This window comes from Leucopleurus acutus (genome assembly GCF_964270905.1).
Source record: "Leucopleurus acutus genome assembly, chromosome: 7".
Taxonomy (NCBI): domain Eukaryota; kingdom Metazoa; phylum Chordata; class Mammalia; order Artiodactyla; family Delphinidae; genus Leucopleurus; species Leucopleurus acutus.
In genome coordinates, this window is record NC_139150.1 from 10,903,327 (window position 1) to 10,920,093 (window position 16,767).

The window sequence follows — 16,767 nt, forward strand, 5'->3', positions numbered from 1 at the left end:
GCCGTCTCTGTGGTAGCAGCGGCAGCGGCAGCGGCCATCTCCTGCTCTAAGGTGCTTTATTTGCTACCACCTTCACTGGTTCTGGTAAGGCTTTTGGCCTTCTTAGGCTTGGGAATCCCAGGAGAGAACTTCTGATTAGAGGATCATGTTTGAATGAATTCTGTGGGGCTGTATGTGCACAAGAGAATAACTGGTTCCGTTGACCCCACATAGGTGCCACTCAGGAAGTGGAAAAACCTGGTGGGATAAAGGTCAGAATAACCCGCCCAGCCCCTGCTGCTGGGTTGCTGAGGATCCCATTTCCAACAGGGCCTTCTCTATCCTTCTCTGAGTCTGAAGAGGGCGCTCATGTCACTGGAATCCCACTTACTGGCTTAGGGCCGGCAGAGGAGCAGGAGCTCTGAGAGCTCTCTCCCATCTTCTCAGGGCTTGAAGACAGTGGACCTGCTCTTTGATCTCAGGCTGGAATTTTGGGCAGGGCATCCGTGTTTCTCCAAGGATGTTACTTGGATGAGCTCTTTACTTCAGCTTGCATGTTTATGGACTCCCATGCCCTGGTGTACGGGGAAAGTGGGCTACAGCTCAAGTTAAAGTCTCTTCTTTGGGAGATTGGTTCATTTTTTGTCCTTGTTACATAGAGAGCTTGAACTTGGTGTTCCCCGGGTCCTGCCCTGCTGCCTCTGGCGCCTGCCTTCTGTTTCACTGCCCTGTTTTCTGAGTGCCTGGTGTGCAACCTGTCCTTCAGCCCTCCCTGAAGCTTTACGGACCCCAGCCAGTGTTCTCACAGCTTCTTCTCAGTTATCCGTTAGCCCTTATTACACTGCATTGTAGTTAACCTGAGTCTGATGCTTCTTGGTAAGAAATAAATTAATCTACTTTTCCACCAGTAATTCTTGGAGACTTAGACTTGCTCTTAAAGGAAAAGTAAGAGAGTGATTCAAAGAAAGGAATCACTTCAGTGAACATGCAGACTCATTAGTGGGAGGGGATAGATTCTTTTGGGCAAGAGGTCCCACCCTCGGCTCTGCCAACATTTCCCCAGGGCTGTGTTTTGGTGTTAGTTTTTTCCCCATGATATTGACTTTCTTCATTATGTTACCAGGAAGCAGATTCCAGCCATTTTTGGACGTTTTTGATCAGGGGCCTGCAAACTACACTCCATGGGCCAAATCCAGCCCAGCGCCCATTTTTGTTTTACGAAGTTTTATTGGTACAAGCCACGCCCACTTGTTTGCATATTGTCTGTGGCTGTTTTGTGCTACCATGACTGAGTTGAGTAGTTATGACGGAGACTGTGTATCTACAAAGTCTAAAATATTTACTACCTGGCCCTTTGTTAAAAGTTTCCCAGCCCCTGTTTTAGATGATAAATTGCCCTGTCAGCCCACAGTTCTCAGTTATGTGGTGAGCGTCTGATGTGAAGCAGTTTGTTTAGGAGGGAGTGTGTGCATAGGGAGCTTGAAAGGCCTGGGTCTCTCACTTACCAGCTGATAAACCTTGGGCAGATATTGAGGTACTTTGAGACCTTTCCTTCATTTATAAAACAGGCACTGAAAACAATGCCTACCTCACAGGTTGGCTTTCTTTTTTTTTCCTTTTCCTTTTCTCTTACTGCTTGTGAAAGCACTCTGTGGACATCAGAACAGGCCCTCCATTTGACTGTGGACACTATTGTTACTATTTGCTTTCTCAGGAGGAGGATGCCAAGAAACTGGTGAGTGAAGCCATAGCAGCTGGCATCTTCAATGACCTGGGGTCTGGAAGTAACATTGATCTCTGTGTCATCAGCAAGAGCAAGCTGGATTTTCTCCGCCCGTACTCAGTGCCTAATAAGAAGGGGACCAGGTAAGTGAAGGAGATTCTTCCTGTGGCCACCCTTGTTATATTCATGGCATCTGGACAGGGTTTTCTTGATTCTTACCCACGTTAAGTAAAGCCAGAGTCCCCAAGCCAGCTTTATTCAAGAGACCTTTGAATCATTATTTGTTTTATGATTGTGGGCTGCTGTCAGGTGTAGAAAAGTGATACAATTTGTAAAATGTTGATGGAAAGACTCCTAGACTGGGGATTGCGGGGAGAGCTTTGAATCACGTGCTGTCCTTTCTCTAGTCTCTTAAAGATGCCTCAGAATTCCGTATGAAATTCTGTAAGAAGGTACATTCTCCAGGGCATCCAACCCATAGCTTTTCCTCAGAGTGGTTTTCATTCCCTAGATGGTTATCAACCATTGGTTAAGAGTCTCTGAAAGTTGGCCTTGGGAGCTAACTGTTGCTTCCTGCTCTGGAGGGAGCCATGCCATTGAGCCCATGGCACGTGCCGAGCAGGCACTGCTCTCCGTGGTGCAGTCCAGCTCGGAGTCAGGGGCGAGCTTATAGTTGATTTGCTGGCGGAACTGGAAGATGTCCAGCCCTGGTGGCAGGTGAGCTGCTCATCAGCAGTCCTGTATGGCCGTCCAGCTGCCTGACCTCTTCCTGGAGGCCGAGCTGCTCAAAATGTGGCTTCTGAGCTCTGCTCCAGCGTCTTCATCTGAATGCACACAGCAGCATTTATAAACTGAGCCCCAAGCTCCGCTGGAGGAGAGCAAGCACATCACCAGCCACGATGGTGCTTTAACTCCCACCACATGTACTCAACTCCAAGTCAGGAGTAATTCACAAGGAACAAATAGAACAGAGAACCAGCAGGTATTCACCGCAGTGTGCGCTCAGCATTGTGAAGACGTGTTCACGATGGGGTAGGGCAGCACAGCAGCAAAGAGCTCTGGCTCGGGGTGGGGACCTGTCATGGCCTGGTGTGGTGACTTTGGGCACCTGTCTTGGAAATGATGGAGCAAGACTAGGTGATCGCTAATGAGCCCATGGAATTCTCGGGCCCTAGGTGGGGAGGGAAGCAACCTTTCAGGCCTGGGGCTGTGTTGGACCTGGCCTTGCAAGTTCCCATTGGCTCCTCTGCAGCCCTGTTTTGCAACCCACTGTTGCTTCAGGTAGAAGCCCTCCCTTCGTGCTGCTGAAATAGGTGCTGTAAGCCAGGATGGTGAGGAGGCTCTTGTTGTGTCCAGACCTCCCACAGACGTTGTGGTTCAGATGAGTCAGGCGCACAGAAGTCACATGGGGCTCTGGCTCCAAGGCCACAAGCTGCCACGGGTCCATCCAGCGTGGGGGAAGGAACAGCGTCTTCACACCAGCAGGGGAGGGGCGGGGCACATCTTAAAAAGGTGCTGCTGCTCGGATCCTTTCAGAGAACTTTGTGGGGCCTGTGGGAAGGTTCCGCAGAAATAAAGGCCAGCTTTTCTTGGCTGTGCCTACTCCTGCTTTTGTACAGAGCTCTGTTGTGTCGCCCTCTTCGAGCACAAGCTCCCATTTGAGAGGCTGGCTTTTCAGGGAGCACGTAGTCGTGGCACAGCCAGCAGCCTCCTCCTAGTCCATGCCAGGCTGACAGAAGTAGTGTCCCAGCTGGGGACAGATAAGAGACAGCTGGACTTGTGCTGCTGCTTGACAGTGTTGTAATTCCTGGCCCCACTGTAAAATCAGCCGTTGAGATTTTTATCTTCTAGACTGCCTTGTGCTCAGAGAAACCTCTGTCAGATTCACCTCGAGAAGGGTGGTATTGGGTGTGTCCTCGTGCTGATCTACCATGTCCCTCTTGAGTCTCAAAGAGTGTGGTCAAAAGTGACAAGCCCAGGGCTTCCCCGGTGGTGCAGTGGTTGAGCGTCCGCCTGCCGATGCAGGGGACGCAGGTTCGTGCCCCGGTCCGGGAGGATCCCACATGCCGCGGAGCGGCTGGGCCCATGAGCCATGGCCGCTGGGCCTGCGCGTCCGGAGCCTGTGCTCCGCAACGGGAGAGGCCACAGCGAGAGGCCCGCGTACCGCAAAAAAAAAAAAAAAAAAAAAAAGGTGACAAGTCCAGAGTCTGGCTGCGGGTCATTTTTATACTGTTTATGCTTCCAAATATTTTTAAAGTGTTTAAGGTAACAGTTATGTCATTCTTGTTACTTCAAGAGAGTGGCCATGGCAGCTTAATGAAAAGGATTCGCTTCCTCCTGGTTACTGAAAGGTACTTTAGGGAGGTTGAAGCTTGAAGGCAGAGGCCCAAATGCTTTCCAGCATCTTCTGGGGATGGTGAGGTGGGGAAGGAGATTTGAATGTCCACCTAGTGCCAGGTGCTCTGTATTATCTCTTTTCACGTGCATCATGTCTATGAGGTATCCCCATTTTGTAGCACTTGAAAGCCGAGGAAAGTGAACCTTGGGGGAGCTGAATCCTCCCAAGGTCGCAGAACTGGGAGTCAGGCGAGCCAGGATTCCAGTCCAGGCCTGCTTGCTGCCTGCATACTTGTCCCTCTCTCCAGCCCTCCATCATGCCCCTTGGGGGGATCCTAACTCTCTGCGTTTGTTTTTCTCTCATTAGGTTTGGCCGGTACAGGTGTGAGAAAGGGACCACTGCAGTCCTCACTGAAAAAGTCACTACTCTGGAAATTGAGGTGCTGGAAGAAACAGTCCAAACAATGGACACTTCTTGAATGGTGTTGGTGGATGTCTGGTTATTGCTCTAGAAGACTGGGGGCAATGGAGGCTCCCCCTGTAAGACATTCGGCCAGTGTTTGCTGAATGAACCCATTAAAAATGAAAACCAAGTTAAGTGGCTGAAGTCTCGGGGCTGTGTGGTTTTTTGGGCTCCTAAGGCCCATCGACCTGGCCTCCCCTTCAGGATGTTACTCCCTCCCTGAATACTACTCTGCGTTCAGGTGGGTGTAAGAGCAGTTTAACCCTTCTAAAAACAGACGAGGCCTCATTTGTTGCAGGAAGTCAGACTGGGTTGCTCTGATTCTTCAGTTGAACATTTATTACACGCAGCTCTTGTGCTAACTTACTTACTTTCTTTTTGTTCAGGGTAGCCCCAGGTTTTTGTTTTTGCTTTTTTTAGGATGAGTGCAGCACAGCCTTTTACCCCAACAGCCAAGTAGGAAAGAAATAGAGATGATCAGTTCTGAGTACCAAGAAAAAGCAGGTAGGTGGACAGTTTTGCTTTGCTATAGCTGCATGAACCTGGGTGAACTCCACTTTGGCCAGTTTCACGAAGTCAAAAGAATGCTTTGAGCCTTACTATCTGTAATAATTAGGATATGATCGTTTCTCAAACACTCAAGCCTGGTGAATGGTTGAAATTGTATACCTCCAGAGGGTCCGAGTAGTAGGCAGAATTGTTCTCATGGTGTCGAAAGCGGATGGCATGCAGAAAGCAAGTTCATCTATGTCCAACGCTGATACTGCCAAGGGAGACAGACACAGTAGGGATTCTGAGAGCCGTAAGCAGAGTATTTGCAAAAAATCTGTCTGGAATCAGAAAAACTTTCAGTGGTGAGTGCCTGACTGTCCCCCAGAGCGAGCATGGCTGGGGGGACAAGAGAAAGAGGCCTGGTGCCATGGTCTTCCAGAGTGAGCCCACTCTTGGGCCAGCCTCCCTCGTTAAACTGCCAGGAGTGGGTGGGGAGAACAATGGAATTATTTAGGATAGCAACTTGGCTGACGATTTATCAAAATTATCTGGGGAACTTAAAAAAATTCCCAGATTACTTAGAATGTCTGGGGCCTGAGAAATTGTGTTTTTAAAGGAGGCGCTAGAAATTGTGCTGCGGTGTGAAGCTGTTGTAAAATTACTCATGAATCGTACTCATTCACAGAAGGAACCCCGCTTACCCCATTTTATTTCAACCATGGAGAATGAGTACAAAGCAGAGGCTGCATCTGAAGAAAATTTCTCAAACCCGACAGTGTTACAGTAGAACAGAGTTCACACGTGGAAACAGCGCAGTGGCCCAGCCCAAATCCTTTATCCCCAGGGAGGCCTGGTCGGAGCTCCTGACCAGGACACCAGTGGAGCGGACAGGCATGTCCTCTTTCTGGAGGGCTGAACTGTCACTAAGTCGTGGGTGACAACTTAGACCATTTGAGGATTAACTTGAGTGTAAAAACAAAATTCAAACTATTTCCTTCAGAGCTTGAGTTTTCCTTAAGTTCACATTTATAAATTAGTCTTCACAGTTAATCCTATTTGGGAACAAGAAATAAATGAACACATTTCTGGTTTCCTACAAATAATACAGTTGTACATTAACTCTTGACTTACATGGTCCATGGACTTCAGCTTTGTGAAGGGGTGAGTGGCTATCATTTTTGGATCGTCTACAATGAACTGTAAGGTAACTTACATATTTTATTTCAGATTCTGTCAGCAACCCTGAAGGTAGATGTTATTAGTCCCATTTTACAGATGAGGCAACAGGCTCAGAGAGGCTAAGAAACTAGCCCAGGGTCATACTAGGAAGGTGCAGAACCAGAACTTGTACAGAGAATAGCCTGAGGGCAAAGCCCGCATATTTTTCGTATCCTGTGCTTCCTTCTCATGGAGGAAAACACTTAACACTGATCATTAAATGAACTGCCAGCATTCAAGCAGGTGAGGTGCCTAGTACTAGCAGGTGTTCAGGAGAGGATGGCTGAGCCGGGCTGCACAGAAAACACTCATGGCTTTCAAATACTATTTGCCTCTATACCAGATGCTGGGTTCGCCTCATCGTCATTCATCAAGTTATAAACGTAGATAAAAATATTAGGAGAATCTCCACTCTACTTAAAAAATTATTTCCACTTTCTCCCCTTACAAGGGAGTAAATTAAGCACACAGCTTGATTGTTTGAAAAGATTCTAAGAGCTAAACCAAACTTACTACTAACCATTTTAAAAGGCTCACTACAAATCACACAGTCTCCTGGATTCTCCTGTTAGTTCAAACCTTGACAGGTCACTGAAGGAATTATCCGAAAGATTCACATTACAATCCAGATATAAGAGGTGCCTCAGTGGCTCACTGAACCATCCACCATTGTTAACAACCCAGCTGAGAGTGTTCACAACAGTTTAAAGAAAGGACTTTCAAATTTGACCACCAGTAACACGTGACCAGTGCCCCTCCCCCCAGCAGCCCTGTATTCACCATCTGCTGTAAAGCCCAGCCCCTCTTTGGGGAACCTGCTGAACCCTCTTGTCTTAGTTGGTCTCGGCTACCAGGTGGCCACTTTGGAGAGAAGACTCAGGTAAGGCAGAGCGGCGTGGCTTCTGAGAAGGCGCGCTGCATCCACGCTCAGGTGCTCGAAGTCCACACGTGCATCTGTTTGGCAACCTGGTGCACGTAGCTGATGTCGGGTCTCTGGTTGGGGTCGGGGTGGATGCACATACTGACCAATTCTCGTAACTGCAAGGGAGAGAATGATAACGTATTATTCGTAAGCAGCCTTGTCGAGGCTCTGCATTAACTCATGAACCCTCAGGGCAACTAGAAGATGAGGAATGGCGCTCAAGACAGGTGAGCGGTGGGCGAGGAGTCACAGTCACCAGGGGAGAGCAGGACCCGCACCAGGCCTGTCTGGCCCCAAAGGCCATGCCTGGAGACCCTGAGAGTGGTATCTCCAAATAATTTTGAACTTTCAACTGCCTACACTACTGGCTAGATCTGTGTGTACAGTGTGTGTGTCTGCTGTCAGTCATGCAGATGCCCAAACCAGAGGACAAAACTCAAGGCAAGGGCTTATTGATCATAATAGATGTATTAACATGCAGCAGAGCTGCAGTCTGCCTACCCCCTGGCCTCTTTATTGTGCTCATGAAAGACGGAGCTTTTAATTATACGGACACTGAAGGCTGCTCCTGCCTCGGGGTGGGGGAGGGGCACCTTGATCCTCTGATCACCTCCATTCTTCTGATAGCCAGAGTGCCAATTATTTTAATGGTAATTAAAATAATGACCTTCAAAAGCCTACATCTTAACTTGCATCACTGGGCTCACTGCAATTTTTTCATTTAAATACCTGCTGCTGGAGGGGCTGGCCAGGGCCGCAGCAGGGAGAGGGGAGATCCTGACTAAGGGGGCTCACGGGGACTCTGCGGCCATGGTCAGCAAGTCTGGGGTGGGCACGAGGGTCATGCGGAGGCCTGGGCTACGGTGCACACTCCCTGTTTCACTCCTGAGGTGTTGTAGGCTGAGGGGCCTGGGGTTGCTCCCCCAGGAGATGCTCCAAACTGCCTGCTGCCTTTCTGGGGATTTCACTGCTTTATAAACACTCGGAAGCCCCTGGGCAGATGCAGCTGCGCCTGCAGCCGGCTTGGACACTCCTGGAGTTTGAGGTTGCCCACGATGAGACCATACTCTTCAGAACCTTACAGCATTCAGGGGAAGGTAGCTGTGGTTGGCCTCTGACAGGTTAAAGTGCCCAGGAGAACCACATTAAGGTAAAGTCTCTGTGGCCCGAATTGCTCATTTATAAACCACACAGTTGGCAATAAGTGCATGTTTGTAAAGTTCAAAAGAGAAAGTGTCTTATTTCCATTTCTAAGAGGACATATAACTTCACACGTGAGGTGTGCCGAGGAGCTCCAGTGCTAAGAATTAGCACCTCCAGAAGTTGCACGTAACCAGTGAAAGCCAGGTGCTCTGGGGAGTAGGAGATCTGGACGCTGAAGGACTGACTTGGGAGGGAAGAGGGCTGAGGGCTTTACGTGGACTTGTTCATTTCAGCTTCATAACCATGAGGCAGAGGTTATGGTTCCCATTTATAGATGGGGAAACTGAGGCACAGAGAAGTTGTCATTTGCTCCAGGTGGCATGGCTCCAAGCTTCTTAACAAATTCCAACAAACAAAATTCCAAATTCTAACGAAAGATGGGGAAGAAAAACCAAATGCAACTATTAACTTGGTGAAGAGCTCTAACTAGTTTTTCCTTTCCTGCCAACTTCCACTCCGGAGCATAAGTACTTCCTCCAAAGGTACTCATAAGAACTCTGCAGGAATCTGCGCTCCTGACCCTCACTCTGGCTGCTGGGAGTCCGCAGAGCCGCAGGCATGGCACTGGGAGCAGAGGGTGCCAGGAGAAAGGTGGCTGATGACCTTTCTAGCTGGCCTGCCGGGATACAGGGTTAGTGCACACTGGGGCACCTGGTTGCTACAGCTTGGCCGGCCCAGACCCAGGGCCCTGGTGGGCAAGGGCTGCTCCTTCCAGAGCTTTCAGGATTGTGAAGTGAGCAGCATGGATGGCTCCTCACTGTGGCTGGATGACTGGCTATAGAAGAGGGGCGGGTGCCCTCAAGAAACAGGATAGCGCAGTGGCTACGTGCAGGCCATCTGGGCCAAACCCTGCCTTCGCCACGAGCAAGTTACGTGACTTGGGCAAGTTACTTAACCAGTCTGTATCTCAGTTTCCTTCCTGGTAAAATGGCATTAGTGGGGTGGGGTAGGGGGGGATTCAACACAGTAAATCATAAACGTGAGCTGTTATTATTGTGAGGCAGTGGCCTGTGGTCCTGCAGGGTGGACCCATGGAGGACTCAGACTCCTGATTACACACACTAGCATTGACCTTGAACAAAAATAACCCATATTGAGCATTTACTCTGAGCCAGGCCCTGTGCTACGGCCAGATGATGATGGTTGTAAATGCATTGCCTTAATCCTTAATCCGGTAAGGTAGATTCCAGGATTATCCCATTTTACAGATGAGGAACCTGAGACTCAGTTCAGTGATTTGCCCAAGAAAGGTGAGGGGAGTGTGTAAACCTATGCATCTGTTTACACTTTTTTTTTTTTTTTTTTTTTTTTGCGGTACGCAGGCCTCTCACTGTTGTGGCCTCTCCCGTTGCGGAGCACAGCCTCCGGACGCGCAGGCCCAGCCGCTCCGCGGCATGTGGGATCTTCCCAGACCGGGGCACGAACCCGTGTCCCCTGCATCGGCAGGCGGACTCTCAACCACTGCGCCACCAGGGAAGCCCTGTTTACACTCTTAACCACGCTGTGCTGTAAGCCTGTCATCTCATCCTCCCTTTTTATCCATGAAGGCAAAGTATTAGGCCTGTTTTCAAGATGAGGGAACTGAGGCAGATGATGCTCTCCCACAGCCTCACCTGTCACAGCCTGATGGCCAGACCTGTCAGGCTGTCCTGCGCTCAGTGTAAAATATTGAAAATAAAAGGCCAAGGGGTCTGACCTAGGTCTGTGGTGGCAAGGAGACCAGGCTGCTTGCTTTGGTTCCCTGTCATGGGAGCGGAGGGGCCGCCAGCAGTGGTGTGGGGCCGGCCAGGCCCTGCTACCCCCTGCGTCTGGCTCCTGTTGCTGGACGCTGGGAGCCTGTCTCTGGGCCCCGCAGCAGCGAGCCTCCCACTCGAGCGCTGGGTTGGCAGCCAAACGGGCAGGAGGGTGCTGACGGGGCAGCTCCTGCTGGTTCCTGCCAGTGGGTGGCCTGCAGCCCTGCTGTCGGGGGGCCCACACTGGTCCCTGAGACCTCCGGTAAAATCAGCCTGCTTGTTTCCCCTTCTGAGTCACTTCCCCAGAAATCTTCCTTCTCGGCTCTGTTAAGTGAACCCAAGCTCAGCCCCACAGCCCTGGGATCTTGGAGCTGCCCCTCTTCGAGCCCTGTGGGTCGCCTGGAGCTCACCAGGCCCAGCCCCGGCGGCAGCAAACTCACCTTCTCAGAGTAATGTTCTCCGGGGAGAGGCGGGTAGTCACACTGCTCAATCTTCTGGCAGAGGGAGAAGAGGTTCATTTTATCTCCATAGAAGGGGCTCTGAAGAGCTGCCATCTGCAAGGAGAGGGGGATGAGAGATGAGTTTTCAGCCTTGAGGTCCAGGGCAAAAGGGGCCGCTGCAGATGGGGGTGTGGTGCTTCCGGGTCCTCACCGCAGCGGCTGTCCAGCCAGACTCCCCTGTGTCCTGAGGAAGCTGGGGTTCAACAGAAAGTGGCAGTTTTTACACAATCCTTGTTATATAAGCAAATTAAACAGGACAAACGTTTCACTGACAAAACTGTAAAGTCAGTAAAGAAGGGGCAGCCGAGTCCTGAGGGCCAGCCGTGAGCAGGCACACGCCTGGCCTCTGGTTTCCTCATCTAAAATGGACGCAGCTCCACCTGCAGGGCTGTGGTGAGGCTTGGCTGGCACAGGAGGCATCACAACCTGAGTGGACGTCGTCTGGCTCCATCCCGAAAGCAGGCCCTCTGCTGGGGGACCGTGGAGGCCCCAACGGGCTCTCACCCAGTCAGGGAACTACCCGGACTTCCCACCCCACCATTCAGAGCACGACGGGGGGGTGTCTTCAACAGGGGCACACAGGAGCCATGCTGCCCATGAGGCAGCCCAGCACGGCGCCCGCCAGCCATCTCCGCAATGGGATGCAAGCTGCCTGTCACTCCCGCTCACTGTTGCCTGCCTCCAAATGACGGCCCGACGACGCCTGCTAATGAAGTGCCGTTGGGTAATGTGCCCGCCTGTCCGTTTGGCCCTGGTTCCCTTCAAGGAGCCGGGCTGCCAGGGCCACTAGGCACAGACCCCACAGCCGGGGCCTGTGGGACACCTGAGGAATCCTCACTCCCCTTCAGGCTCCGGAAGGTGGGTGGGCGAACCCTGTCTCCGGGCTGGGGGAACCCGTGGTAGCCCACCAGCTTTAGTTTCCTGGTCTGCCCCACGCTCTGTTCACCCCTGTGAACAGGTCAGGTGATACCAAGAGGAAGAGCAGGGCTTCTCCTCCAGAAGAGCACAGGGGCCTTCAGAGCCCAGGCAGTGCCCTTGGGCGTCCAGATGGCCTTGGGAGAGGCAGTGTGGCCTGGAGACTTGGGGGGGCCAGGTGCCTGGGCCCTGACTGAGTGCTTTCAGGTGGGTGTCTCCTCCCCCTGGCCAGGGGCTTGGGCCCCTCTGAGGAGGGCTGGGAACCCACCTGGACGGTGAAGCCCACCCCTGCGGGAAGGCCCTGGCACTCGGCGGGGCAGGATGAGTATGCAGAGGCTCTGCCCGCTGTGGGCTCAGGCAGCCTGACTGAACTGGCTTTACCATCTAGCATGCAAGATGGCGTCACTTGGGTGATGTATTTCCAATAATTAAAATGAGGACCTCGGTGCAAAGGGTTAATTGGGCAGTTTCAAAAGGACATCTGTTGCTACAGTAGAGAGCAGCTGAGGCTCCAGGGCAGTCATTCGGGGTGATGTGGTGCCCTTCAAGTCATGGCAGGAGGATTAAGATGGATTTTCCTGGAAAGCGTGTCTGTTCAGAGTAGAAAGGATGTCGGCCCCACTAACACAGGCTCTGGTTTTTCACGTGTCTGACCTGGGAGAGGGACTGGGTGATCCTTTCGACAAGCCAGCCTGATCTGATTTGCACAAAACTTGCTGTGTGGGACTCCAGAAGAGCCCCAGAATGGCGAGGCATGAGCCCCGTATCTGCCGTTCCCTTCAGAGAATCTCTCCATCCTTCCTGGCACCTTCCCCACACTGTTTCAGAAAAGCTTTCTGAACAGGGTCAGCAGCGAGCTATGCCAGAGGAGCCCTCTCTGCCTCCCTGGCCCCCAGTGGCTTCTGCATCCATAAATGCAGATTCTAGCGGAAGCAGCGTCCCCGCCTGCTGCCCTCCAGCTGCCGGCCACGGGCCTTCCACCCAGATCAGAGCACTGGGCTGTGAAGGAACCTCTGGGGCTGCTTGAGACACTGGGATTAGAACGGTTACCCCGGATGGCGAGATCTCCTCGTACCGGCGACCACCCACCTCTGACTGGTTGAAGCAGAGGAGGAATTGCTGTTTGGGGCCTCGTTAGAACTGCCAAAGCCACGGCTCTCAGTGCTGCTCCTCAAACGCAGAACTTTTCCTGCCTGGCGTTACTGGGATGACACATAGCTGGGGAAATGGGAGAGTGTGGACACTTGCCCCCGCCGGGAGGGCTCAGGGAAACTGGTGTGTGACTTAAGACGTCAGAAGGAGAAGGGGATTCTGACTCAGAGTGGACAGCGACTGCCTTTGACTCTGGCCCTGTCAGGGCCTCGGACATCCATCTCATCACCAGTATCTCCCGAGCTCTTCCAGGAGTGAAGGTTGAACCCAGAGGTTAGTTGCCAAGCAGTCTGCAGCCCTGCTTCCCCACGAGGTGGGGGGAATCCAGATCATTCTCTGGCTCAAGCCAGAATTCCAAAGCAGGATTCCATACAAGGCACGGCTGCACCTGTCCCCTGGCCCACTTTCTTGCTGGTCTCAGCCTCCTCTGGCTGAGGCTGCGGTAAGAAGGCCCCCCACTGAGGATCCTGATTCCTTCAGCTCTGTGCTCAGAGCTGAGCTCCCATAGAAAAATAAATCAATCCTGCAGAGCCCAGGCGGCCTGCTGAGTGCCTCCCGGGGTGTGCCGGGTAATGAAAATAAAGCGCCAGGTCTTCCAACAGGCCGAGCTTGGGCATCCCTGCTGGGAGCTCCTGGAGGGGCCACTGAAGTGGCTGGGGGATCCTCACAACCGGGCCTTCCCCTCAAAGGGGCTCTGAGCAGAGGCCCTGCATCTTTCTCCAGCAGTCACGCCTTCCCTGGTGGCTGGAGAGAAGGGGAGAGGCCCTGGCTCCACAAGGACCACTGGTCCCTTCCTGGCTCCTGCTCACTGGAGGGCAGGCATCGACAACCTGGGTACCAGTGCCCATCTAGGTCACTTCCTTGCTGTGTGACCCTGGGAGGTCTCTCCGCATCTCTGAGCCCGCTTTCTCCCTTACAGCAAAGCTGGGACTCGCCTGGTGTGATTCTTGTGATTCACTACAGTGTCCAGGGCAGTGCTGCTCCCGGAGGCTGAGCTGTCTGGCCCGTTTCTCCTATGCTGACCTCTTCAAGACAGATCCCACTTGGCACCCACCCTGAGGAGCTCAGGCCAGGTATCGTGCTTTGTGGCGGCTCCTCACTAGCCACGGGTCAACATCAGCATCTTAAGTTGACCTCGGGAGGTCCTCAGTGGACATCTGGACGCCCAGGTGGAAGGGGGTGTGGTGGGCTGAATAAAGGCCCCCAAAGATGTTCATGTCCTAATCCTTGGAGCCTGCAAATGCGTTGCCTTATATGGCAAAATAAATTGGGCAGATGTGATGAAATTAAGGATCCCCGGATCGGGGGAGTGTCCCAGGTGATCCAGGTGGGCCCTAAGTGTAATCACAGTATCTTTATAAGAAGGCGCAGAGGGAGATTTCTGAGTACAGGAGAAGGAGCTGTGTTGACTTAAGTGATACGAGGAAGAGGCCACAAGCCAAGGCATGTGGGTGGTCTTTTCCTTTTCCTTGCCTTTAGTCCACTGAAATCGATTTTGGACTTCTGGCTTCCAGAGCGTAAGAGAATAATTTTACGTTGTATGAAGCCAATTGGTAATCTGTTACAGCAGCCGTAGGAACCTAACCCAGGGGGCTCCTGAGACTTCCAGCCCGCACCGGGGCTTGTGGGAAAGGGCAGGCCTGTCCCCACTGTGGGCAGGTTTTCTCTGGCTCTGTGCCGTCACCTGCCGCGTGGCCCAGGTGTGTTCCCCTGGCTCTGCCCAGAATCCTCGGATGTGATCTGGGTGTGCGGGTGAGGTGGGGAGCCTGTCGCAGATCTACAGCTGGCGCCCTCAGGACGCACCACAGGCTGTGCAGCGGGGGCTCCGGTCGTGTCTGGGGGTCGTTGCCTCCCAATTACCACGGCCCTTCCTGTCTGCTGGGAAAACGTCTGGTTCTGTCTTCCCACAGGGCTCAGGGGTGGCAGCCTGGGGAAGGGCCCCCACCGCCTTTTGCCCTTAGAGGGGCCGCCACGCCAGCCCTCTTCTGTGGGAGGCCCAGGGCCACTGGGTTCAGGTCAGCTGTCCCCGCGGACGCAGGACTTGACTGATTTCATTGACTTGCTACTGCTGACACGCCCCTCCCTGGCTGCGAGCCTCAGTGATGAAATAAACCGGCACCTCCAGGCTGGGGCGCCGCGAACAGACGCTGCCTCTTTAGAAGTGCGTTTAGGCGCCCAGGGCAGGGACTCAGGACTGCAGTCTGCCTCTAGGGAGCTGGTGGCACCAGCTCGGGAGCCCTGAGCACAGGAGCAGGGCCCAGTCACACCCTCGTCTACTGTTTGTCTACGTTTGAAGACTCACACGATTCACAGAGGCAGGAAGTGGCTTACAGAAATCCTGAACGCAGAATGGAAGAGTAAAGAACTCTGGACTAGGGACAGCATCCATGAGGGCAGGAGGACAAAGCCGAGTCTCCGAGGGGACAGACAACGGCTGGACTTTGGCTCCCCGCTGGCCAAAGCGAAAAGGGAAATGTGGCCAGCTCCTCACCGGCACCAGCTCAGGGGGCTCTTGGGCAGCGAGGTGGGCAGTAACGGCGCTGCAAAGACCTGCCCCGCACTGCCGGAGGGCCGTCTGAGCCAGGTGCCGTCCACACCTCATGAGGCAGGTGTGACTCCCATTACACTTGGGCAACTGAAGCTCCTGGAGCTCCAGGGCCTTCAGGGGGTGAGCGGGTGCTGAGCTCTGACCTCGGGTTGGTCCTTCTGACCGAGGTCTGGGCCACACCAGGCCCCGCCTCTCTCCCACCCAAACTACCACAGCTATGGGAGCTGCGTGCTCCCCACGAGGGAAGGATTCACAGCTTTGCCCTCCTCATCCCCAGGGGCCAGAAGCCACTCTGCACCCTCATCCACTGCGGCCCCACTGGCAGCACCGCCTGGATGCAGCTGCTCCCGTTCGGTGCTCATTAAAAGAAGTCCTCCTACAGCAGACGCCCCTGTGAGTCCCAGAAAGCACAGTCTGCTCCCCACCTCTGACTGCCAGGGCCTGACTCGCCCATAAACCTTCAAGATGACTCTGTGGAGCGCCCACACTACGGACCTCCAGAAGAAGGGGGCTCAGGTACAAACGCCACAAGGGCCACATCTCCAATTGGCTTCATCTTTACCCACAAGGCCACTCTTTTAAAATGAAATGTCTGCTATTAATAGGAGGCCACTGGCTTACAAAGAAAGATGCTGTGAAGTGTAAACCTTGTGGAGGGATCAGAGTTTTGATTTCATGGTCTCCGTCTGTAATGCAGGGAGCGGGGAATCCCAGTGCCAAGAGACCCCGACCGCATAGCTGCCCTGGTCCCTGTGCATCAGCAGTGGGCAGCTGAGTCCCGAAGTTTATACCCACGGGCCATGAGGTCAATTCCCACCATCGATACTCCCAAGGAAGCAAAGAAGTCAGTCTCTGCAACTCCAAGACACTCCTAGTGGTCCCGCAACATTATCCTGTGCATCGCTGCCCTAGGAGACTTCAGCTATCAGTTCCAAGCCAGATTCCAGGGATGCGCAAGTCCACCCCAGGGAGAGCAGAAAAATAATCAAGGTTCCAACTTTAAACCGAAACCATGCTTGGTGTCTCATAGCCCTAGAGGGTCCTCAAAGTCTTTCATAACTGTTATTTCATTCATCTGGCCTATGACAATGCAGGACAGCTACTATTCCCATTTTACAGATGAGGAGACCAGTGGAATCCTGCCCAGCACGGGATGGGCCAGGACCAGGGCCAGGGCGGTGGGAGGGTGTGGCCGCCAGCTTGGAGATACTAGAGGGCTCAGGCTTCCCCGCCTCTCACCGGCAGCTGCAGCAGCTTCGTGGCCAAGTGTGGCTTGTGCTCCCTAGACCCCCGGTTATCCAGGGTCCCCGGTGGCTGGCCAAAATGGATGGGGGCTTTACGAGTTCATGTTGTCTCACGTCTGAGCCTACCAAGACTCAGAAATATTCCTGTCCCTCCGTCCAAGGTGGCCAGCAGATCTGGAAACGGCCATCTGGTGGCTCCATCTCCCAGCCCAGGGGAGACAGTGGTGGTCTCTAGGGAGACCCACGTTGCTGAGCTTGGAAGAACGTGACTGCCCCTCATTGGGGAGCGTTTCAGAGGCATGGGGCCTGATCCATGGATAAATGCCAAATAGTGAACA

At 53.1% G+C, this 16,767-nt stretch overlaps 2 protein-coding genes across 2 annotated transcripts in view; one reads left to right on the plus strand and one right to left on the minus strand.

The window, feature by feature from the left end:
• The window catches only part of PSMB7 (proteasome 20S subunit beta 7), a 59,484-nt gene extending 54,281 nt beyond the window's left edge, over nucleotides 1-5,203 (plus strand). The window contains exons 7-8 of the mRNA XM_082843499.1: nucleotides 1,694-1,845; nucleotides 4,407-5,203. Of these exons, the coding sequence (XP_082699625.1) occupies nucleotides 1,694-1,845; nucleotides 4,407-4,518 (264 nt within the window). The 3' untranslated portion in view covers nucleotides 4,519-5,203. The remainder of the gene's footprint in view (nucleotides 1-1,693; nucleotides 1,846-4,406) is intronic.
• A 319-nt stretch (nucleotides 5,204-5,522) lies between these two features.
• NEK6 (NIMA related kinase 6) overlaps nucleotides 5,523-16,767 on the minus strand; it is an 84,653-nt gene continuing 73,408 nt past the window's right edge. The window contains exons 9-10 of the mRNA XM_082842432.1: nucleotides 10,511-10,624; nucleotides 5,523-7,250 (exon numbers count right to left, since the gene is read on the minus strand). Of these exons, the coding sequence (XP_082698558.1) occupies nucleotides 7,140-7,250; nucleotides 10,511-10,624 (225 nt within the window). The 3' untranslated portion in view covers nucleotides 5,523-7,139. The remainder of the gene's footprint in view (nucleotides 7,251-10,510; nucleotides 10,625-16,767) is intronic.